At 40.3% G+C, this 25,423-nt stretch overlaps 2 protein-coding genes across 4 annotated transcripts; both read right to left on the reverse strand.

Moving 5' to 3' along the window:
- Positions 1-4,044: 4,044 nt before the first annotated feature.
- On the reverse strand, positions 4,045-17,237 carry si:dkey-234i14.6. 3 transcript variants are annotated; one of them, XM_041037402.1, is made up of 9 exons: positions 16,336-17,237; positions 16,112-16,216; positions 15,890-16,018; positions 13,034-13,624; positions 10,236-10,412; positions 8,343-8,552; positions 6,732-6,945; positions 6,034-6,202; positions 4,045-5,113 (listed from the first exon to the last, which is right to left on the reverse strand). In XM_041037402.1, the coding sequence occupies exons 4-9, from the start codon at positions 13,517-13,519 to the stop codon at positions 5,110-5,112; spliced, it is 1,260 nt and encodes a 419-aa protein (XP_040893336.1). In that variant the 5' UTR covers positions 13,520-13,624; positions 15,890-16,018; positions 16,112-16,216; positions 16,336-17,237; the 3' UTR covers positions 4,045-5,109. The 3 variants fall into 3 exon arrangements, with proteins under 3 accessions (XP_040893336.1, XP_040893334.1, XP_040893335.1); XM_041037400.1 differs by having other exon boundaries at positions 4,045-6,202; XM_041037401.1 differs by lacking the exons at positions 15,890-16,018; positions 16,112-16,216; positions 16,336-17,237 and having other exon boundaries at positions 4,045-6,202; positions 13,034-13,837.
- A 271-nt stretch (positions 17,238-17,508) lies between these two features.
- On the reverse strand, positions 17,509-24,056 carry prpf18 (PRP18 pre-mRNA processing factor 18 homolog (yeast)). Its single transcript, XM_041039102.1, has 10 exons — positions 23,897-24,056; positions 22,952-23,029; positions 21,106-21,207; positions 20,902-21,015; positions 20,511-20,657; positions 20,206-20,274; positions 19,758-19,898; positions 19,590-19,661; positions 19,336-19,491; positions 17,509-18,329 (listed from the first exon to the last, which is right to left on the reverse strand). Exons 1-10 carry the CDS (start codon positions 23,960-23,962, stop codon positions 18,249-18,251), a joined length of 1,026 nt encoding a protein of 341 aa, XP_040895036.1. The 5' UTR covers positions 23,963-24,056; the 3' UTR covers positions 17,509-18,248.
- Between the last annotated feature and the right edge of the window lie 1,367 nt (positions 24,057-25,423).

Raw genomic sequence — 25,423 nt, forward strand, 5'->3', positions numbered from 1 at the left:
GTTAGCTAGTTTCAGTTTATTGCTAGACTTCAGTTACAGTTAAAAATCAATGCAGCTGCTTCCCAACATGCATGGTGATTGAATCATGTAGTGGTTCAATTTTGTCAACATTTCAAAATAATTCTGAAAACACACTTTTGATTCACTGTCAGTAATAAAACATTTCTTACATGTGACTTACTTTAATAAAGAAGAGCAAATTCCAGATTAAGAAGTCCTTTGATTGATGAATCTGACTAATACACAGCATGGTGCTGTTGCAAAAGGTGGCCCATCACTACAACCTAATAAAAAGGACTAAAAACCCTCAGCAAAAACACAACAAACACGCAAACAACAGTACATCAACTGTTTTCAGTTCGGTTTTCTCTTCCATCACTGTGTTTAACATGAGAATATCAACATGTAAGAAAATTGCTGCACTGAATGGTAAGGTATTCTCCTTAACAGGAGTTTGGTCTGATGGAATGAGCTCAGTGCAATAAATTTCACTGAACACATTCTTCACCAAAAGCCAGATGCAGAAGACAGGGTAAAGGGAAAGCAACAGAGCGAGGCATTTAATGCACAGCAGAACCAAAGCCATAAGGCTTAGTAGATGCTGCCCACTTAAATCTTTACATTCTTCCTTCACTTTAGCTCACCAAACACGACAGTCCCCATAGGCGAGTAATGAATAATCATTAGCAAAAGGTCCACAAATTATTGATGTAAAATAAGCAATGATTCTTTTTTTTGTTTCGCAATTTATTGCCATTAACAAGTAACTTGCAATCCAATAAATGTCAGCATGGCTTTCAGTTAATTAAAGGGAAAGATATTATACAGTAATGCAGGGTGGCGTTTATATCTCGATTTCCACAGACTGCAATTTACTGCTGAGCCTTTATTTGAAGGGACCCACAAATAATGGCTATTAAGCCGTCAGGGGATGGACAGGGGATCACATTAATGAAATTAGATAAGGTGGAATGGTGATCTACACAGCCTGGACTCTGGAGACACACACAGGCACACAAAACCACTCAGACATGTGTGCACACTGCACACAGGCATGACATATTAGGAGTGCATGCTGTTTAGTTTCCTATTTCCACCTCTTTTTACTTCCCCCGACCTGTTTGGCTTGTGTTTTCATTTTATTCTTTCTTGCCTTCACCTCCTCTGCACTTTGTCCAAGCACCAGCCGGAGCCCAGTTAGGTGTTCAACATGAGGACCTGTCAGCTCATCAGGGAAAGTTTCCCTGTTTGTCCTGAGCACTGTAGGCAGCCAGTCAGTCCATCAACCCCGCCATCAACACTGCCAACACACACACGCACAGACATTGACACACGTGTCCACATCTCCCCCACTAACAGGGAGGTGTCACTCGGGGAGGCAGCTGCAGTCGCTGGTATGACGGTTCTCCTCAAATCAGAGACCCTCGTCCCTGTCAACAGCAACCTGGCCCTGAGGCTACCCCTGTCACACAGCGTACACCCCCCTGAACACACACACACACACACACACACACACACACACACACACACACACACACACACACACACACACACACACACACACACACACACACACACACACACACACACACACACACACACACACACCAACATGAGGGAGGAAGGAGAGGAGATGGAGGAGGAGGTAGCTGTGTTCTATCTGGAGAGCTGAATTCCACTGGATTAGGGGAGCAGGGTGATGGAGAAGGGAGGAAGAGAGAGAGAGAGGAAAAAGGGGAGGAGGGAAGGATAAAGGGAGGGGTGAGGGATGAGTGTTTTAGTTAGAACAGCAGTCCTGATTTCCTTCTTGACAGAGAGGCCCAATTATTAGCTGTGACAGTTTAGGGAAATTGGGCGTGAGTGTGATGGGACAGATAGGAGCTCAACAGATAGGGGAACTGATAATTGTTCGACAGATGCCCAAGTCAGGTAGAAATCCAACTGCTGGATTCAACTCACACAACTTTCATATGTAAAAATACAAAAAAAGAATATTTCTAGAATCACCAGTAAGACATTATGTGAAACACTCACCATAGATAACTAACTCCACCCCCCAAAAATCTTAACATTTCCTTTTTTTCTGGCTTTGTCCTCATCCTCTCATTCTTTCGCTCTCTCTCTTTGTGTGTGCATGTGTGTATATGAATGACTTGGTCTGTATTTGTGCTGACAGCAAACATAAGAGGCCCTCTGTGCAATCGGACAAGGTGCCGATATCTCAGTCATGTGACAGTGACTTCCTGTCTGTATGTCAGACAGCAACTGAAGGCTTGTCAATACAAGCTCGTGCTCACATCCTTTCCCATCTCCTCAAACACAAACTCACACGGCCTGTGGAGAACTGTGAAAACCTCTTTCTTCTTTTGTCTCTTCCCACACTACAGGTCAAGTTTAACCAGTGGGGAGGAAAAGTTGGTGAAAACTTTAGACTATGACAATTACTATTTCTATACACATAAACTATAATCATTTGTTGATAATACTATGAACATCTGAGGAGCTGAGGTCAGAAGTTGAATTCGTTTTTGCATGAGATTGGTTTAATTTCAGTGTGAGAGATTATCATCCTTGTAAATACTGTAGCATTATCTATTTGCTTTAATAAAAATAAATTAATTTTTATGGAGGTTTAATAGGACACAACAGTCTTACATGTATCCCATCTAGAATCCCTCCAGTTCCTCATCCAGTTTTGCCTTTTGGCTCTGTAGTTTGCTAAACTCAGAGAGAAAGAGTCTACAGCTATTTCAAAGGACAACACTGCCCTCCTATGGCTGAATGATGCAATTAAAATATCACATCCATGCTGGCTGTCCTGTAAGCACCTAAATGGCTTGAGGATCACGGATGTCATCCAAAAAAGTGCTAAATGCAACTCATGATCTGCTATAAATGTGCAAATATTCTGTACAAGTTTCTATTAATCAATGTAGAAAGAGAAATTATCAGTTGCCCATTTAATGCCACACACACTCTTGCACACAAGCATAGATGTTGAGCAGTAATCCAGCTAAATCTCTGTCTTTCCCTGCAGCATCAAATATGCTTGTTTGGACTGATAGATGCCCGTTGCTGTGACTGCAACCCATTCAGTTTCTGCTTAACGTTTGTCATTGATCGCAGCCAAGCCCCCATTGGCAGGTCTAATTCATTTACGAACTTGTCATTCCACATCATTGATTAAGTTGTCCTTCATCCCAGCTTTAATTATATACAAAGATAAAAGATTTTCTCATTAATGTGTTTAATCTAATGAAAGGCCTTGTGCTACAGCAGGGGCTGGTTCAGAGGTCCAGACTATTGACCTTGGAGGGCACAGCCAGCGGATGAATGTTTTTAATTAGACAGAGCAAAAGGCTTTGGGAGGGAGAGCCTTAACTTGTTTGTTAGGCTACAGGGCAGGGACAGGTTGGCACAGAGCAGTTTAATAGATCCCAGCAGGTCACTGTCTCTCACCTCTATTGACTACAGCTCGAGACCTATCACCGTTTACTGCACTGCAAAAAATATCTGTCCGAAAAAGATATTTCATTTAGTCAGTTTTTTGCATGATAATCATCCATTGATATTTTTTTCATTCTGTTCTTACTCATGGTGTTTAGAGTGTAACACCTTCACTGGAAAATAAAGCTGTATTACAAATTTGTGGAATAGTTTCATTCGATTTGGATTTAATGATTTTTCCTTACAAAACTTTGAATATCTTGTTAAGATTAAATTTTAATTCACACTGGAGCAATATTGAGAATTTAAGGCTGGTTCAGTTTTACTACTCAGATTAATGGATATTTTATGTTTGTATTCACTGCCCTTCAAGCTGGTTTACATTTCCATGGTGGACAGTTAATTGTGGGAGGAAAAACAATATGTTGTTGATGTTGAGAGAGAGACAAACGTTAAATGCTCTTAAAACAGTTCACTTCACAGCACAATATATTTGTAGTTGTTACTACTGGAGACATTAAAACAAATGGTTGTTTCATGAAGGATTTAGTGTGAGTCAAGAAAAGCAAACGAGCTTTTTTACTTTCCCTAAGCCAACGTAACTCTGTTTAATTTGATCTATTCAGCAACAGTCAACTTCTGGGGCACATTCAGTATATTGCCAGTTACAGTATGTTGTAGAGACTGATATCAAGTTATCATATTGTTATATATTTATCATTTTATAAAGCATTTTATCATCTAAAAGATGTAGCAGACTGTGTATATCAGATGAACAGGCACTATGGCTTCACACACACAAGTAGCTGGAGTCATACTAGCAGAATATTAGTGATATTAGAGGTAGGGATATACTGTGTGAAATAAATTAAAAAGAAAACATTTTACAATTAAACCTGTTAATGCAGAATAGTTCTATCAATAAAACCGCAAAATACTTATATCATAGAGGGAGATATTGCATCCCTGCCAGTTCCAATGCCGACCTGTGAGCTTTAGTAATCACTTTAAAGATCTAATCTTTGAAGGACCATCGGCTTTTATACATGAAACACTGAGTGCAACTTCTAAAAACAGGACTGAGAGGTGTCATGAGTTTGAGGCTGAGCAGATGCAGATTACAGCCTACACCACTAGAGGACAGTACTGCTTCAGATCAGCCATTGTGGAAATAGTGTGTTAACAGTTCTGTACTGTCTGCATTTGGTGCAGTTCGCAGATACAAATCAAAATTTTCACACAGCAACTTGTAAAAGAGCAATTAGAAACTGACAGAACAGAACAAGTCAGCCTTTTTTGCGACTGGTGTTATTTTATCTTGATATACAAAATTTGATAAACTGACAAATTTGGCTCAATCATAAAATTGTACTATAAATGCAGCTTTGAAACACATCAACTAGATTGCCTTGATAAAATTATTTTTCTTTTCTGTTAGAGACCTGACCAGCATCTTAATTTATGTTGCTTTCACTTTATTAAATTTAATCTCTGATTAAACAAATGAAAGGATTTCATATAAAGACCATCCATTTCACTCTTACCAAATCAATGTATGACTGTCTTTATTGGCACTTCGGCAGGAGCAGGACATTAGTATCAGCATACTCTCCTTCATCTGAAATGATGTACTTTTATGGATGACACTTGAGTCCTTTCAGATCATCTGGAGCAAAATATTAAAAGGAAAGTGAAAATGTGATGCAAGCAAAATAAATTTATAATAAAATAGTTTACCCATAAAATGGTTGCAACGATATATGCGCAAAATCTTAATTTACAAGGCAGCACACAAAAATTGGCCACTCTGGCAAATACTTCACAACGTCATCGCCACAATTATCACCACATTGTCAAACCAACACAAAGACAAAAGGCTTAATAATAACACTTTGGAGCAGCTGCCTCCTCACTTCATCTGATTCTACACTTGTGTTCCCTAGCTAAATCAAAGACAGTAACAGATCCATACATTTTTCTGTTCTAGCGTATGATGCTGTCTCATATCAGTCTCATTTCTCCTTGATGTGCTGTCCACAGAGCACAATGAGCTCGATTTTAAAAATCAAGTCAATTCTTTCCTTAATAAAAGGAGAAGATGGCAGTGATAAAAATGGTAAAACTACTAGTTTCCTCTCTGAGCTACATTTCACTAGATTAAACTCTCACACTTTACAGAGGAATCGAGATCCAATCTGCAGTGCATTAATAGAGTATATTGTTTCACTGCAACTGTAAGAGATTGTGTCTCTTTCTGCCACAGTTCTCTGCATAATCAAGCTTTGAACCATGAAAATCAAACTGTTCCAAATATACAAGACGAAATGTGGCCATTGTTATTCTCGCTCCATCGATTACGAGTGGAGCTACTCACTGTATGTCACAAAGACTCATGGTCACATGTTTACATCCATTATCCATCTGTTCACAGTTCGCGCTCATTCGGCTGAACTCAGTATGTAACCATTAGTAGTCCATTTTAGCATCAGACATATGATTCACTGTAAACATCCATTCTGATCCACCACCACTTTCCACTAGGTGGCATTATGCATTCACCAGGAAGTCCTTCTGTTTCATTCATACATTGATTCAGCCAGGCCTGTCTGCTTGAAGGTCTCTGCCACATGTCTGGAGTGCTGCATCTTAGCCGACAGCGCCTCGAGAATATCATTCTGGTCCACAGCAGTGGCTGTTCGGTAAATAAACGTCCCCATTGACTCCAGACCACGCATACCTAGATTTACCCCACAACCTGGAGGATGAGGAGGAAAGGAAAGGAAACATATGCATCATAGAGATATGAGACAGATGTCTGTCCCGGTAATGCACAACACATTTTTATGATAAGAAGTACTGCTCCTCATTGTGCAGACAAATACTAAACTGTAACCTTGAAGTCATAGTTATGGCGTAAATGAAAACAGCACAGCGCTGCATAAATAAACACTGAGCAACATGGAGACAAAAGCAGATAAGCGTCGGCTGAAAGGCCATTGAGTGCAGTAATGAGTCACACACCCATCAACACACACACACAGTGCAAGCATAAAAAAACGATTTATACTCTCCTTGAATCTCTTTTCTTTGCATCTTGCTCTTTCACTGGGTTTCATCCATTCAAAGGGCTCTCTTCTCCTGCAACTGTCTCACCTTCAGCTACTTATTGTACTATAGCAATATGTGCTGCTTATAGCACATATTGGAATATTCTACTGTGTTTTTCGGCAGATATCCCCTTCTATTTTCAGCAATGCAGTAACTGGTATTTTACTGACGTGTACCTGTGTCAAAGTTGAGGACACGCGCTGCCTCGCCCTCCACAGTGACCGCCACATTGTCCCCTTCAATGTAAGCAGCACTGATGCGTCTGTGTGACAACTGAATCTCAAAGAGACGACGGCTGCACTGCATGTGGTGGAGCGTCACATCATTGAGACGAGGCTCTATGTCCGTCTTATAGGCATTAAAGGACTGGTGGAAAATGTTCTTCATGATCTGGGAGACAAAACAGAGACAGTTACAAGATATTTGTCTTAGTTTACAGCATCATTTAAAGGTCACTTGACCATAACATCATTTTGCCATTCATTGACAAAATGATGCACATAACTACAAACCAATCAACTGTCATTAGTCTGCAACTACTGTGATTAATTATTTTCAAGCAAATTACAAATAATAATATACAAATATTACAAATGTCTCTGGTTCCAGCTTCTCATGTGACAATTTTCTGCTTTCCTTTGTCATATATGATATTAAATTGCACCAAGGCATCTTCCAACCACGTAATTTGAAGATGTCATTCTGGGCTCTGGGAAGCTGTGGTTGTTGTTTTCTTGTTTTTTGTTCTATTTTTTGACTTTTCTTACATGAAAAAGTTATCAAATACTCAAGTAAATAATCAGTGGATTAATCAACAATGAAAAATAATCGTGAACTACGGTGCTAATTTGACCTTTGTCTAGCAATAGTGTACTAAAGTAACATGCGTTGTTGCATGCATTCTTCTTCCATACCAAAGGAATTATATATAATATATTTTACGATCTTGGATGACTCATGAAAGAACATCATTTTATGTTGATGCATGAACACTGAAGATGAAAATGTGCCCACTGATTGCAGCATGCCTCCTCATTGTTCCTACAATAATTGTGGGTATTGAGTGACAAGCCTCTCTCTGGCTCTATCGCTCGGTCTCTCTGCTCTGCTCTTCTTCGACCTATACTTGCACAGTCATCTGTTACCAAGTAACAGTGCATCTGAATGGCCACCCACATAGCAACAAGCGTTCCAAGGATGGTCTTGCTATGTACCTGTGTGTACTACACTACGCGCTGTGGCTACAGGCTATGCATGATCAGAGCAGTACTTGACATGAAAACCTAGAGAGTTTAAATAAGACACCAACTGCCCAATGGCTGTAAGTGCACCCACAGCCTGTTGTTGAGCACAGGAAGAAAAAATGCTGCCCTCCATTTGTTCACTGATGTGTAACAGCAGGGTACAGATGGCCTCTACACACACACACACACACACACTCACTGGTAAGGTCTACTTCTTCCTCCCTCCCCTTCCCCCATTTCTTCAGCTCCCTTTGGCTCAAACACACTTATACTGTAGTAGGTCCACAGACTTGAACACTCACACATGTACACACAACCACATACAGACACTAATGGACTCCCACAATATTGCAGTCAAAGGCCATTTGCTGAATGAAAGGTGAGGAATAAGTAGGTTGGCAAGGCAATGCTGCACTGTGGCAGCTTGCATTAACATGGAAATACAGCTACATATCGTTCACACCTTAAGGCCTTATCCACAATAGCAAGCAACGAAAAGAAGTTCTAAAAAAAGATTTTATTAAAATGGGACAAGAGTCTCACAGAGGAGTTGGCTGTGTGCCTGAGGAAGCGAACCATCTTGGTGTCAGAGGTGGGGCAGACGAGGGCCATGTAGCGGTTTCTGAAGGTGCCATAGATCTTCAAGTGGAAGCCAGGTTTGGTGGTTGGGTTTCTGTGCTCTCGGAGGGCCTCAACTCCGTAAGCAGACAGGTCAAAATAGAGGCTGTGGGCACGGATCTCAGGAGTGGGTACCTGCAGTTAAGGGAGACAGGGAAGGATAGGGGAGAGAGACATAAGAGACACAAGATCAAATCATTTCAGAGCTGATAAAATATGACCAGCAATGAGATTAGTGTCATTTTTGATATAATCCTTTAGACGTTAGCAATACATCTTCTTATTATATCTAATTCATAACATACATGCATCCTATGCTCTGTGTGTGGTGAAAAACCATAGAACATTACCTAAACACCATATCTGCCTGTGGGGATGTTGTCACTTGAGTGGAGATTAAGAATGGCTTGATTTTTATACAGTGGTTCAATCTGGCACTAACTCCCCATTTTCCCTCAAGCCAGAATTGATCAATTTTCTTTTCAGTGACATAAACCAGCCAAGTGGGATGAAACAGCATTTAGTGCAGCCGAGGGAGATAGCGAGGAAACAGAGCAGCTACTGGGAGAGGATGGAAGGGACGGTAGGGCTGACCAGGTCATATGCTGGGAGGTAAATTCAATCACTACAGGAAACAGCCAGGGAGAAAAGGGGGCAATAAAAAAAGGCAGCCACACAGCCACTAAAGAGAATGTGATATGAATGGTTATGGTGACATAAAATAGCAAGGGAGAGCTTGTGTTCAGTATTAGTCAGATATTAGCCTGGAAGCTTTTCACCTTGACCTGTTTATTTGTTTCTCCAAAATAATCGTCCCTGTAGTACAGATTGTCACCACATATAATCCTAAGAGCAACCTTTAATCTACACAAGTCATTCTATGTGAATCATACAATTATCAGTGACGACCAATGTCTGGTGTTCTGCTTCCGTTCAGGATGGGGAGCAGACTACTGCTGTAAGTATCATTTGTCTGCACGTTGAATGTCTCCACCTCAGTGGACCAGCAGGGATGTGATGTGATGTTTGTTTGTTAGTCTGTCTGAGCAATGCTTCTGCCTCAATAAGTGCCCAAAGGCGGTTGGCTGTCTGTGCTGCACCACATTCCAACTATTACACATTCCTTGGCTCATTTTATGCTTTTGTCTTAATCTGAAGCTTATATAATATTACACAGTCAAAGAAAGAATGAATCAAATTATTTTCAGGGGCATTTTTAGAAGTCATTACTCTGTAGAAGTATTCCATTTATCTAGCATGTCTTAAATGGGTCTCTCGTTAACATCACTCAGTCATCATCCAAGTAACCATCTGCCTATATAATGGCAAGTGACCTTTGCCACACTATGTGAAAAACATTGCATCTGATGTTATGATATCTTGGTTCATATTCACTTGGCAGGGAAGAGATTATGAGTCTGTCCAGGGGGACGTAATGAATCGAAAGCTTTATCATGGCCATCACCTGCCTCCAACAGAAGAGCAGCTGCTCTTATCTGATTCGATGAGTAAGTCAAAATATTGCCAGTGTTGATGCCAACAAGATCCAACAGTCTGCTGAAATCTGGCTGTTTATATGAGAGTCAGATATTGTGTTCAGCTGCTGTTGGCAGGTCCATATTACTGTTTGCTCAAATCAGCTTTATGGGGTCAAATAAAGTCACCTTCACTGCAATATCCTGGTTCTACTCTCTTCACTCTTTATACAAACAGCAAGCAGTCGGTTATTACCTCAGTGTGCACATGAGTGAATGTATTTATTAGTGTTCATATAGGTTCATACGTGTGTCTACAGATCTTGTGTGTGTATGCACTGACCTGTCTCTGGTCTAGTCTCTCTATGGTGGCATTTGCTCCATAGGCATGGCAGGACTCCACAGTGTAATCAGAACTGATGCCCAGCACTGAACAGGAGTCGCCACACGACCCATCAGCCACGACAATCACACTTGGCCAGTCATTGTGTGGGATGCGGCGCAAGTACTCCTCTGTGAACTAAAGCAAGAAAGAGAAAAACAAAAAACAAGGGTTTTTTTCTAGGATATCATAGTTTTGTGTAGAGCTAATTTGCATAGTGTCACAATGAAAAGAGGTCACCCTATTAACAGAGGGAGAAAGTAACAACACATTAACTGTGCTGAAGCAGAACTCAGTAAACACTGATTTTCCATCTCACTGGAGTTGTGGGTGTAGTTTGAAGTATTTTGTAAAATCAGGGTTTACTTGAAAAACACTTAAGAAGCTCACACAATCTGCATGATTATGCTACATTCAGTGTTTTTATGCAAACATATGCAGGCCAGTTAGACCACCTCTACTTAAAGGATTATTTGATTGTCAAAATAATTTTCAATTCATTTTCTATCAACTAACTGATTAATTGTTTCACTTTAGATCCTCAATATTTAAATGATATATGAGTTCAATATAAGCAGTTTTAGTTTTTATTTTATTTTAAATAAACCTTACTGCTAATACTTCTAGAGTTTGTTAGTTTTGCGTTTTTACAACTTTCACATAATCAAAGGATTTGATTTATTTTTCTACCTCTGCCTATTAATCTGAGAGACAGGTGGGTTGTATTGTAATATAACCATACAAGCCATTAAAATGGACTCCAGAGGCTGTACTTGTCTTGGCAACAGTGCATCTCTCAGAGTGATTTATTATTGTGCCAGTGTATGCATCGCTGCCCCTCAGTAAAACACCAGGTACTTGCCTGCACGGAGGACGAGCAAGAGCTTGACAAAGTGAGTTGGGGAAAGACTGACAGGCCAAAAGGAAGACTACAGGGACCTTACATTGTCCATAATGTCTCAGTGCCTGAGTTTGACCCATTTAGACTGCAGAGAACAGGTGATTTCAAAGACCCCCTTTGCATTCTCTGACCTTTGAAGCACTGACAAGCTAGGATAGTAAAAAAAGAAAAAAGAAAAGAAACAAGTCATAAAACACAGTGTCCTGTCTAATCAAGAGGAAATGGACAACTTGGCACTGACTCTAAAATGAAAATGAAAGTTCGACGTGACCAAAGACCCTCTTGACCTTGTCTTCCATCTTACAAAGTTTGGTGAGTCACTGAATAGCAGAGAGGGCAGCTGCAGTGAACAGGAATGACACTGGAGCTGAGGAGGAAAGAAAAGCTGCTGGCCGAAGAGTAGCAACACACAAGAGTACAACTAAGACAGTCTGTGTTTAGTCACAATATCCACAGTGACACTCTGAGTCAACCTTAATGGAGCAGTAATCAAAAACATCTAGGTTTGGTTTCTGGCCATGACACAACTAAACATTTAGTCATTGTTTTTATGTTAGTAGAGGAGTGGGGTGTTCTGATGTTATTGTTCTCATGGTGTGGGTGTCCACAGTGAGGGATATACAAATAAACTTTACTGTTTTAATAAAACAGGGATAACCTTTGTTATTCTATCATTATTCTTAGATCAAAATTAGTCCTATATCTGATGTTGCAATCTAAAACCAAGTGCCAGAACACAGTGTAACATTTCATTTAATATGCATTTGGCTCGGCGATACCCTTAAGAAATCTCTTGCTGGAAGTCGTAATTCAATTCTTTTGAATCCAAATAGAATTACATTTTGAAATCCATATTATTTTGACACTATAATTCTGTCTTTTTCTTTCCACGTGGCCTAAAAACTGTAGCGACAATTTTCCTCAGGCTTGAGGTGAGCTTACATAACAGGTTATTTTAACTGATGAGCCCACTTTCACTCTGTTATTATACAGTGTTGTCTGAGGAGAAGCTTTGGGAGAATTGTAGAATAGTACATCTGCAGTATGTATGTTGTAAATGAGAACATAGATCTATAGACAGTCAAATGTTAAATGGATTACTCCTGAAGTATAAATTGAAAAATAACACTTACAATATGACAAAAATATGTTGTCTGTGTTTCAGGGTGCTTTAAAGGCAAAGTGTTGTGCGCCACACATACACATACACACACACACACACACACACACACACACACACACACACACACACACACACACACACACACACACACACACACACACACAATCAAAAGGCTCTTTTTAAATGTCAGAAAAGGAAGGCGTGGTTTACAGTCTCAGTCAGCAGCCTTGTTCAGGTTCACTCAAGACCCTGAGGAGACTGGGGCTTCTGACTGGACACAGGAACAGATGTCTCTGTCACCATCACTGCTGATATCTATCAGGCCCCTGTTGGAGTGGAGAGGCACACCAGCCTTTTTTCTTTGACTGCTGTAACTTAGGATCAGGTTTTGACAGATTATGGCACAGTCATTACAAGATGAGGTAGTGTGAGTCTCTTCTCTCTACAAAGTCAGCACACATTATTTCCACATCAGTTGCATCATCTATGTATTATTGATACCATTGCATAAGAGAAATTTTAATTTAAAGAGGAAATTTAAGTTGTATAACATTGTATTTTTAGCCTGGTTGTGACAATAGAGCAGGAGTGTTACTTTTTTTAATATGAAGCCCTACCTATCCATTACTGTAGACTGTTTAAAAAAATTGAGGTGCTAGTATAACATGTTACATGCAGACCATTTGATAATTCAAAATGCTTTGCCAAACTGTGAGTTGAAATCAGAGGTTGTACCTTGGTTCCCAGCTGCACCTTGACATCCACCTTCTGTTTCTTCTGCTCCAGGATGCTCAGCAGGTACTCCTGAAACACACCTATCCTGGTGAAGAAATGCTCGTTGTGCCAGCAGCCCTCCATGTTATCAAAGTCCACCCCGAGTCCCAGCAGAAACTTCACACTGCGGGGATCCAGGGCGATCTGCTGGGGCCGGCAGAGCAGGGCAGTCCGGTACCTCTCATCCAGCACGGTCAGTTTCAGCACCTTCCCGGAGCGGACAGCGACCAGAGCCGCCGTCAGCCCCACGGGTCCCGAACCCACGATGAGCACTGAGATTTTGGCCCGCCACTGCCTGATCCCGTCCAGGCTCACTTTCACCACCACATACACGGCCACCGCCACCAAAGTGCTCAGAGCAGTGTCATAGGCAAGTGCGCGGTACTTTTCCTCCGCGTTGTCCCCGATGCCGCCAACTCCAGCATTTTCTGCCTGCAGCCCGTCCATACCTCGATCTGAAATTATACTGTAATCTGAGCCAAACGATGTTTGCCAGCAGCTGTATTCTCCCTTATCAATCAGCCGAACGTCCCCTCATCGTCTGTGCGGGCACTACAAGAGAGCAGCAGGATTTACATCCACGAAAACATACACAGACACAAACACAGCGAGACCAGCTGCGACTTGCCACATGCGTCCTCTCTGCTCCCTCCGCTGCAAGTTGAGTTGTTGCAGCACCCTGGACACACACTCTCTCTCTCTCTCTCTCTCTCTCTCTCTCTCTCTCTCTCTCTCTCTCTCTCTCATTCTCTCTCTCTCTCTCTCTCTCTCTAGCCTGAAGTGGGCTAAGGTGTGCCCAAAGAGAGCGTCTGCGCAAAATGAGCAGTTTAACACGTTATCAGCAGTCTATGCTTAGAGGTTATACGACTATACGATTTAAGTCGTGTTTCTGGAAGTGCCAGGACTTCAGAAAACTATAGGCGTAGGCATGCGACTCTAAATCCAATAGATGCTTAACAGCGAACTGCAGGGGCTGGACAGTGTGCTTTGGTTTTACTCTGAGAAACTATCGATTTACTGTTGCTAAAACAAGAGAGGTCGATCCTTTCTCTCCCTCCCCCTCTCTCTGCCTCTCTTTCTCGCTGACTTTCTCTCCCATACTATGCCAGAAGCACAGCAAACTACTGTATAAATCCCACAGGACTGATTCTTTCCCAGCAACAATGTCCCGTTCGGGATGGGAAGCAGAAGCTGACAAATCTGACTGAATAATGGAAGTTAACAGAGTCACTCTAAAGTTGCTGTCAAAAGATTAAGAATAAAGCCAGAGGACAGGAGAAGCTGGTTAATGTTTCCGCAAATCACATCTGCTTGTAGGAAGCTTCCCATTAATCTCTCCTTCATCCCTCTGTGCCACGCACTTCAGCTTCAGTTGAGTGTATCTATTATAGGACGATTTCCTTTTCCTTTTCCTTCCCGCTCATCTGCTCTCTGAAAAAAAAGGAAGCAATGGCCATGAAGACACTTCACCATGGTGATGGCTCCTCAGCGGACAAGGCCAATTTAAATGAAAAGATGACACACACACACACACACACACACGTTTATAACTTATTTCTGCTCTGTGCTGGACATGTGACCTCTCCTACCCACAACTCCCCTTCACATAAACCTCACAAAGCAATAACGAATAGAGGAGCTGAATAAATGAATGAATATTGTGTTACCTATGAACAGAATTTGGTGTCACACTCTCTCATCGCAATTCCCCGTCATTTGCCTCCTCTCTGCTGCCACTCCTGAACGACCCCAATGCATCACATTCATTTATGCCATTCAGCATTTTAACTAGTGCTCCGACCTTTAAGGCCCAATTGAGACCTGCTACTAAAATGAAGGTGGCGATGACATCAGTTTACCTGGGTGACTCCTGATACATGCCAGAGCCTTCACAGGAGACCTTGACAGGAAGGTTCATGTGGCGTATTTGTCTCTGCGTCTATGACTATGAAAGAGAAGTGAATCAATCTACAAAATCCATTTAAATAGCCAAGGATCCAGAGGGAAAGTGAGGAGAGAAAGACAAACACACACACACAGAGAAAGAGAAAGAGAAGGGGGCGGGGGGCATATTGGTGTGATACACTGCCTCCACCGGTAATTGGTTTCCACCTCTGCTCAGGTGCCTGGCAACGATCAGACTGTCCAGCGAGTCCAGGTGAAAAGAGAAATGAAGCTCTAATTACAGTTAAGACCGGCGAGCTGGCAAGCAACCGCAGACAAGGCATTTTCATGGAAATGAATGGAGAGCGGTCACCTGGAAACGAAAATGATGAGCTGAAATATTCCATAATGGTGCACCCTGATCACTTTATGGAACTAAACTGTTGCCTTTATCTCAATGCAGAATGAGAATGAAAAGCACGGCTTCTCCTGCACGCATCTATAGCCTGCTTAAATAATGTTTCTATATGTTAATGGGTAAAATCTTACCTTGAGATTATTTGAAGAATATCTCACCTACCTCGAGTGCTTCCTGACAGGATGTACAGTGAAACAATACACTAGAAAACAATTAAGCATCTAAGCAACACTTCTGCTTTGATTTCCACATTAGCGTGCTAATATATGCAGTTACACCGGGGCTACAGAGATAATCCTTCCACGAAGCCTCGGGATTTGAATGCGTTAATGACACTGAGTGGATCCCTCACACGTCCCGCTCTGACACAATCCTACACCCGAACAAAAGGAGCATAGAAAGCAGGTTTTCATCAGCTTGCCCACATCTTACAGCGAGTAATGGGGCTGCGCATAGATCTCAGGTCATTAGAGAGAGAGAAAAAAAAGTTAGGCCCCCACATAATGAATACAAACCCTCATTGTCGGGGAGTTCAGGCGGTGTTAAACCAGCATATCCACACACCGGGTCACTGCCAAGAGACTGGGATGAGGCCACATATTTGTTTGCAGTCTTTACAACATCATTTGAATGGTTTGGACAAGCTGAAGTGAAATGAAGAGGACAATCAAGAGATGGAGATAGTGGCTTAACATGAATCAGAGTATTGTATTCTGAAATTGAACAGAAGAACTCACAGAGGGTAGAGAGTGTCCCAGAAGCACATCAGTTACTCTGACACAAAATATATCAACATTAGGAACAAGAAGTCCAACATGTGGCATTCCAGCAGACGGTACATTCTGAAAACAGGGGAGATGTACAGTAATATTTGTAACCACAAAAAACTGCAGCGTATCCAAAATGCAATGCGTTCATAGCCCCGTTTTCTTCCCAGCAAGCCATTTCTCCATTTACTCACCCTAAATACCCTTCCTGCACAATTTCTCCACCACTTGTTCAGAGCCAGACATGTCGTCCCAGCTGCCCACTGTGTCAGCATGTGTTTTGGAGTGATCAGTCTGACATCTGCCTCCCACAATGCGTTTCTCCTGCCCTGTTCCAGCAAACACTGAGGTACTGATGGTTTCATTCATTCATTCATACAATTCCTCTTCCAAAACAAGCACCTGAGAAACTGTAATGATCTCAAAGTGAATCTTGTAGTTTCATTGTATTTAGAAATATAATTTAGCTTCTTCTAAATGTCTGAAATGTCTACTTAAAAAATAAACTTCCTTTCAGTTGGACATACCACATACAAACTGATCAGGGAGGTAGCAGAACTCACATAAACGCCCACATATTTTAACTCACAAGGAAGTCTCTTATTTTAGAATGAACTGCAAATACCTCAGACCATGATTTCAAGGCCTTGGCTAAGCAAACATCACTGCTGTCAGTGACATAACAGATTAAACTGGACAAAAGCCAAAATATTTAGCTCACTACAACTCAGGGACAGACAGAGAAACACTTCCACGGGTGGACAAATGTAATGACTTCTGATCAGGATCGGTTCAAACGTTTCTGAACTATGAGACTGGCTAAAGAGAACCACCCTCTGTACTGTGGGCTACATGTGGGCGGTGAAAGTACTGGAAAATCCAGTACGAGTTCACGGTATTTGCTCTGCCAACTGTCAACCTGTCCAGCTGAGCCCCAAGTAGTGACGTCTTCAAAGCTGAGAGACTGAAACTGTGGTGACGTGAGTTCAGGCAGCCGAGAACACACTATGACCACAGGGAACAGATCAGATCACCATGGTTACTCAGAGTAGTAAGGTCAGTGTATGACGCTGGATGTTACCAGTCTTAGCAAACTACTGGAGGGTTTCCATCAGCAATCAGTTAAAAATCTAGTTGTTTTTTGAATTGCCATCCAGTAGATTGCATAATAGCACAGTGACTCCTTAACTGGCTATTTTCATCTGACTAGTGTGTTCTTAATGAATTCTTAAGCCACACAGTGGGCAGTCACTGCTGAATGGCTAATAGTGCCGTCTAGCTGCAAGGGACAAGAGAGCAAATCTTTTCAATAACTATGGAACAAAGTTTATCTTGAAAGCAAACATTAACTTCTTGTGCAGCATACAAAATTAACAACTGTCAGGATTGTTGCTGGTATAATAAAACAACACTTTATTTTCTCAATGAGATTGTACAGAGATATTGATTGGTTTCATGGTCTGCTGAAAACTCAAATATGCACACAAAACTGACTCTGCATTGTATATAGCATGCCTAAGAAGTGTTACTAACTGAATCTCAAGTGTAATAAAACTTACACTACTGTATCTTCCTTTGGCAAATGGCACATTGCTTGCCACATAAAATAAATCTTTGAAAAACTGGTCAAAAGGAATATCATTTTACAGTCCAGAGTATGAGCAGTAAATAAAATTAAACCCTTTTTTTTTTAATATTCCTGCAGTGATGGTTTTGACTCCATCCATAAGCACACATATTCTCAGGAGGACTGACGACTTGCAACAATTAATGGCATGATAGGTGCATCAGCTTTCCCAGTAGTTCACAAGCCTAGTAAGACTGAAGGGATGTTGAGTGTCATTCAGCTAAATCTGAGATAGTTTCCTTACATTTACAAGTTAGAATAACTCCGACTGTATACAACAGGTCTTACCCCAATGCTGTTTAAATTGGAAATGAATGTGTACTTAAAGGCCTCTGGTACACAAGATTTTGAGAAATTTATGCCACAACCACAATTCAGTCAGATCAGAACCCATGACTGAGCTGCTGTGAAAAATTCCCATTGTGGATAGTAATACAATGGACCTGACAGCCTTGGCATAGGCTAAAGCAAAATTATAAGTTAAAGAGCATTGTACTCCACACACTTTGATGGATCAGTCGGGAAGTGTTTCTGACAAATAGTCATTAGCCTCTTCAGTCCCTGTAGTAAGAAAAATAAAAACAAGGTAAAGTAAATGCAGCTGTCATTGAAAAGTCTAAAAATGGTCAACTATATCCTACTATTAGGAGAATTCATCTTACAGACCGGGATGGGATGATGTAATTATTATGCCAATTCATCAAATGTTGCTTAACTGTTGCTGGCAGAAATGGAAGCAGTCACAAACATGAATTCATTTCCTAAATTGCCTAGCAACACATCTAACTACTTTTAGACCTTAGGCCTTTTTCTGAACATATTAACATATGTTAATCCTTGTGTTTGTCATGATTACAGTGTTTCAGGAGATATATTTATGTGCAAAAGGATATTTAAAGAATCTGTTGGCTACTGTATATGACCACCCACTAACCTTCATCCTGGTTCAATAACCTCAGTAGTTTGTTTAAAATACATTCATTAACATACTAGAAATGCTAATATATGCAGGTATGGTTATGGTGACCCTTGTACAATGAAAAGAATGCAGCAGAATTTCCATTCCTCACAAAATTTACTGTAATTAGGGTACGCCATAGGGATTGTCCTTCATGAATCCCCCTCATACAATTATGTTACAGTATGTGCATCTGTGAGGAGCCAATGAGCATCTGACTTCTGATTTAATTAACAGAACCCTTCCATGGAAAGCAAAGCACATGTTTAAGGTACTGCATTTCACTTAGGTAAGGAGTTATTATTATCTGTAATGCATAATTCACAGTACCCTCAACACAGCCTTTAATAAGCTTAAACTATGACGCTTTGGAACTGAGCAAGGTGCACTCATTACATTTTGTAAGTCTAATACTTCTCCTTGCACAACGTAAACACATAAATGTGGAACAATGTTCACTGATCATTACACATCAGTGTGAGGATCCTGCAGTGGTTATTAGACTGTACTTGACCTTAGAAGGGTTGATGAGAGTTAGAGTACTGAAAACAAATCCCAAGCTAATAAGGATTTAGATGCCATTTGTAGTGAATAATGTAAGTGTCTCACCTGAATGTATTTTCTCTGCGTCTCATCGTTGAGAACGTGCGCCACGTGTTTGGAGAAAATCTTTTCTCGCCCAGTACGGGCATGGATACCCACCATGGTCACACCGATAGGCCAGGGAGCATTTCCAATGGCCATCTGCAGATAGGCATCATTTGCCTAGAAAAAAAAAAGAAGCAAATTTGTTAAAACATGTAGAAGTAGATTTGTAACAATAAAGGGGCTCCGGTGATCAAAAACACTGGATCTTGACGAACCTTGACATATTCTCTCTCCAACATGAACTTAATGATGTCAGTGATAGACTCTTTGATGTCAGCTGGCAAGCTCTGAAACAGAAAACAGAGAAATTAAAACTATTAGAAAAGAAACATTCCCACCACAAAAAACATCTCACAGCTTATTTTACTCTCCACAAATGTTACCTTCTTTCTGAGCTTTCTGAAGAGGGGTCTGAGGTAAGACTCAGTCTGCGAGTGTGTTGCACTGGCCAGCTTGCCCTGAACACTGCGCTTCACGTGGTCCTCTCGGCTGTTCAGATCCTTGGCCCAAACACCAAGAAGAAACTAGAACATAACGGGAAACGTGGATATTAAGAAAATGTTCCAACAGTGACAGACATTACACAGATTTTGATTATTTGTTCTGGTAGTGCTAAAATACATCAAAAAAGGTCCCATCATCAAAATAACTGACTAATGTAATACTTCTTCATCAATTTAACAACAATTGATTTATTTAACAACAATACAAATCTATACTACAAACGAATGGAGAACAACAACAGAAAGAGCAGCCATAGTAGTGATGCAAATATTTTTAACCCAACAGCTCCCTCTAGACCAAAGGTAGAGCATGAATTTCTCTTCTTACCCTCAAACATTTGTGAATAACATCCTGGTCTCCATCATCATCTCCTGTTCCCAGAGTTTTACCGAGAGCCTGGAGGAGAGTTTCAGTATTAGAGGCAAAATTGACCATAACCTGACAACCCCTGTAAAGGGACACATAACATGACCAACTAATAAAAAACAGTTATGGGCCTTAGTCTGTGATACAGAGCACAAAACACAAATTGCTCATAGCTCAATTGACTGAAACAATTAAACTATTATATAAACTATTAAACGACTGGGGACATATTCATCTCCCCTGGCACAGTACACTGTGAAACGTACCTCTAGTTCTTCTATAGTTGTGTTTTCTTCATGTACTTTTAGGTCGTGCTGTGTGTCCACTTCTCCTGACTCTGTTCCTCCAACAATTTCATTCAGGTACTGCTGATCAATCTTGTCCATGGCTGCTTTCAGGTCATTCCTCAAGCCCTAGACGCAAAGGCAACAGCAAATATTATTACCAAAAATTTACAAGAGTGAATCAGTGTTCTGCTGATTTTGATGATTCTGTATGGTGACAGCTTATAGAAAAGCTTAAGATGAGTGTGTCGAAGACCTGCTATTGAAAAGATGTTAATGGTAGTAATATGGAAATTCCAAAAGTAGAGGCTTCAGTGTGAATTTCTCTCCAGTTCGGGAAACTGGTTCCACTTACAGACAGGCACAGTCCTACCTTGTTTACTTCTGGGGTCTGAATCTCAATTTTCCTGAGTCTCTGGAAGGCTTCATAGTCGGACTCTCCAAACAATCGGATTGGTTCCCCCCGTTCTCTAAGCCGTCGAATTACCTACATAAACACAGCAAAAGACATATGTAACACATACTGTGGGAACAGAAAATTCTCAGAGAGAAGTGTTAATATTACATATTGACTCACCTCCTGTCGTGACAGTGTCATTGGCAGCTTTTCCTCTGTTAGTTCCAGTTCTAACACTGGATTAGCTGAGGTGGAAGGCTCATCTTCCTCTTTCTTATTGATCTTCAGGGCAATGTGGAGGAAACAGAGATACTGAAGTTACTGGAGGGATGCAGAGGTAATATGAAGGTCCAGAATTTTATAGTATGAAAAGATTTTTCTGAGCCCATGCAAATGAAGCTAATACCCCTGGGATATGTATGAAAAGCACCTGCAATGTCTTCATGAGATGATACCTCAGGACTGAAAAGGATGTGTATCACTGTGATAAACTGAACATACATTTACACCCATATCTTGCCTGTAGTTCTGCCATAAAGAAATGTCACACAATAACTTACCAGTAAAAGCAGGAATACTGAATATTACATTAATCTAACCTTCATTTAGGGGAATCTGAGTGCTGGATGCAGCACCTAAAGCCTAAACACAAGCAAAACATATTCAGTCTTTTTTTTTTTTTGCAACAAAGAAACCAAAGTATGCCACCAGATCATGCTTTCATAGACACATGCATTCTGGCGCTCTTAGATTGTGGTTAAAGCAGCACAATCTAAAAGAACAAACAGAAACTGATGACAAAAAGCCTTCCAAACAAACAATGGCCCTGGCTCAAATAAACACAGTACACTGCATGTGTGCAAAGAGCATAGCTTAATAAGTCTGACATTTATGTCTTGCACAAAGTAGAACAGAAATACAATTTTCCATAGAGCAGCTGTTACAAGGCAGTGCAAACTAGTGACACAAAACCAGGGAAAACTCATAGTTTATCTAAATATTAAAGCTGCTGTCACAGATTATGTAAAAAATAAGACACGCAGTTTGACAACAGAATATATATATTTTTTTAAATTCAGTTCAGTATTCCATGCTGAAATCCACACCATGGCTGTGTCCCACTCTGGCTTTGTGGCTTCCTTTCCTTGTTCCCTTGCTTTCTGTCAAGTGACTGTTGCTTAGTTTGTAAACAGTTTATAACACATACTCAGTGCAGCATATAGACTAGTTGTCATAGTGGTTAAAGCATAAATATCAACAATGGTGGAGCATTGGAAGCATGAGGTGGCTCAGCAAATTTATATAAAGCAAATGAATCTGAATAAATTCATACTTTCAAATGCTTTTGTGTAACCCTGAAAACAATTATTTTATGATGAAATAAAAAATAACAATTTCGATGAATAACATTTATTTTCAAAACTACCCAGAGTACACCAAATTTATCAAGCACAGTAAGCAGAGACCTAGTCAAAATTTCCATTATCTGTAGACCTGATATCAAATTAGTGTTTACACATTGAGTGAGTTGTAAAAGTGAGTTCTCAGCAACTTGCACCAAAAAACCCAGCCCTCATGGGGTTATTTCTAACAACCCGTACTGGAAAATAAAGTTGTCTCCACCATGTTATTTCTGCTTTCATCATCACTGGCTTTACTGAGTGAACTTTCAAAAAGGATGCCAAGGAAGCAGAAGCTTTTGGGACACAGTGTGTTTTATCCTTTTATCATGCATCCTGTCAGCTACTTTCACTGTGCAATCCCATACCTGGCTCTCAGGAGTCTCTCTCTGAACCTACAGATGCAGGCAGCAGAGGCAGGTTGGGGAAAAACAGCACAGTAAACACAGATACAAACACTAATGTATACCTGAGCATCAATGCCTGACCTTACTTTGTTTCCAGGCAAAAGGTTTAATAGCAGCATCAGCCTGTCATACTAAATATGGAATAAAACTGGTCTGAAGAAAGGACTTAGATCTGTCTGTGTGAGATAGTGAGAGACACAGAGTGGTCTTGACATCAACCTTATATCCACATCTTCTGAAGTAGTCTTCTTGTTCCTTGCGTGCAAGATCAGCCCTTTTGAAGAATTTTTTTGAGTCCTGGGAACAGAAAGATAATTAGTTTGAATTATACCTCAAATTAATCTTCAGTGCAGTGAAAATATCATAGTAGTGGTAAAGTCTGGAGTAGCATGATGCAGTAATTGTTTCCTTCCTTTTCTATGACTTTGTAGATACATCTTTAACACAAAATGGCAATTAATTTTTTAGTAAACTAACTGAACTAAACAAAGCAGTATCTCACAATTTAACAATTTTAAACTTTTTTGAATGTGGGCATAATTTTAGAGGTGTTAATTAAAGAGAGAGCTACTAAGGAAATCTACAAGATACCATTATATGTTTCACAGTGAAATTCAATGAAGACGATGACTAAAAGAGTGGCATGGTATATTTGAAACAGGAGTAAGTCTGATGTTTTCTGTGACACTGGATCAGAAGAACAACGAAACAGACATCATCTATCCACAAGCCTAACTCAATATATCCACCACACTGATTATATTATTAATAACGTTAGCGTTCTAATTGGATGTGTGGCATATATGGTTTTGGGGGGGGGTTAATCCAAGTGTTCCTGTAGCAGATAGCTGAAACAGCTAAGTTAACGTTACCAGTAAATATTATCAGCCTACATGGCGATAATGTGCTAAGTGCTACGTTACGTGTTTGCTAACTCGCTTTTGTTTAACATAAATACAAACATACTTCTATGTTTGACACATTAATGTTAGTTATATCTTTTATTGTCCGTGAGTTCATTACCGTCCCCACGCATTTGTAGAAACATGTTAATAAAATCGTTCATTCTGGTAAGGCAGCGTTTTCTGAACTAAGTTAACGCTAGTCAACATTAGCAACAGGGCTACCAAGCTAACAAAACAAGCAACTTAATCGGCAACTCACGTCAACAAGATCTTTTTCTTCGAGGAGTTTCCTCTTCCTTGCGATTTCGGCTTTAAGTATATCCATTTCAGAACTGTAATGTTCGTCGTAATTCGTTTATTTCAACAATTAATCACTCGTGTAGACGGTTGCAGCTACTCCACCGCGTCAGCTAACAAACCGGAAGTTAATCTAAAACAGTTCGCGTACTAGATTTCAGTATAAGAGTCCTTCTTGAGCTTTATTGTTTCATAATAAAAATAAATAACCGAATAATTAAAAGAGGTAACAGGACCTTGTTGTTTTCTTGGAGACTTCAAAAAAGTCCACATCAAAGCTCATAATTTCAGGACCAAGCACTCTGATATAGTCAAACCACAAAAGTCAAAGTCAATGTCTGCTTTATTGTCAATTCTGCCATATGTACAACACATACAGAGGATTGAAATTGCGTTACTCTCAAAGCCATGGTGCAACAAAAATATACACTTCTGACATTAACAGCAAGTGCAGAAAACTAACAGCGATATTGTTTGTGTTATTCTATGGATAGTCTAAGTGTCTTTACTGCTGTAATACACCAAAAAATAAAAATATTATTTAGGCCTTCAAACAGGATTTTAATCAGCAGTGAACTTATGACAGCTAGGGTACTGAACAACACAATGAGCAGTTATAAACTCCTATCAATATTATGTCTGGCTATGTGGAAAAAACGAAAAATGTTTTACCAAAGTTAGACATTCTTGTGATGGGTTTTCCGTGGAAGAAAATGTGATGGTGCCCTGTAAAGTACCCCCACAAGCAAGAAAGCATGATAAAGTGGGTTGCCATTGTAATGGAGTGAGCTGGATGTTCTGTATGGGTGCCCTTCAAGTGAAAAAAATGGACCACGTGTCATTTAGGGTGCCCATAAGTCTGAGATACTGAAGTGCAGAACAGAGTGTCCTTTTTAATGAAAAAACACAATTAAGTGCCCCACACACACGAGAAGGTATTAAGCCATGACGAGTCACCTTTCAATGAACAAATAAACGTGACAAAAAGCCCTATGGGATGCACTGTATCTGAGAAAATCATTGTGAAGTGCCCTTCCAATGAAGAACATGAGATTCTGTACCCTCTAAGACTCCATTATGATGGAGTTAACTGGCCATTGTGGTAGAAATGAATGTATCCTTTTTGTGGGTTGACTGTAAAGAAAATAAAGCACCTTTAAAAACGTTTTCTATTTGTTTTATCTGAAATAATTCCATTCACTTTTTTTTTGGTACAATTCTACTTAATAGTTTGCTCAGCCATACTCCCTTGAGACTGGTCTGTTCTGCGTCAGTCCGGCAACTCACGTCAACAAGATCTTTTTTCATGTTAATAGATTTTCAGGCAGGTCAATGTTCCACTTCTTTTCATGCCATACCATTTATTTAATATCCCAGATTTCTCATGTTTCACTTACTGCATATATGTAACTCTAGTGTGGGCTTATTATCATAATCTACTGAACAATTTGCCTTTTCCAATTCACAGCTCCATCTGCAAGCTGGCAGT

Source organism: Toxotes jaculatrix, chromosome 5 (assembly GCF_017976425.1).
Source record: "Toxotes jaculatrix isolate fToxJac2 chromosome 5, fToxJac2.pri, whole genome shotgun sequence".
Taxonomy (NCBI): domain Eukaryota; kingdom Metazoa; phylum Chordata; class Actinopteri; family Toxotidae; genus Toxotes; species Toxotes jaculatrix.

Coding starts and splice junctions, on each gene's coding strand:
- si:dkey-234i14.6 (XM_041037400.1), bottom strand. CDS start 13,519: ATGGACGGGCTGCAGGCAGAAAATGCTGGAGTTGGCGGCATCGGGGAC. Junction 10,413..13,033: donor AGGTGCAGCTGGGAACCAAG/GTACAACCTCTG, acceptor TTCTTGCTTTAG/TTCACAGAGGAGTACTTGCG. Junction 6,946..8,342: donor GGCACACAGCCAACTCCTCT/GTGAGACTCTTG, acceptor TTTGTCTCCCAG/ATCATGAAGAACATTTTCCA.
- prpf18 (XM_041039102.1), bottom strand. CDS start 23,962: ATGGATATACTTAAAGCCGAAATCGCAAGGAAGAGGAAACTCCTCGAA. Junction 20,275..20,510: donor CAACTATAGAAGAACTAGAG/GTACGTTTCACA, acceptor ACTCTCCTCCAG/GCTCTCGGTAAAACTCTGGG. Junction 19,492..19,589: donor TGGAGAGAGAATATGTCAAG/GTTCGTCAAGAT, acceptor TTTTTTTTCTAG/GCAAATGATGCCTATCTGCA.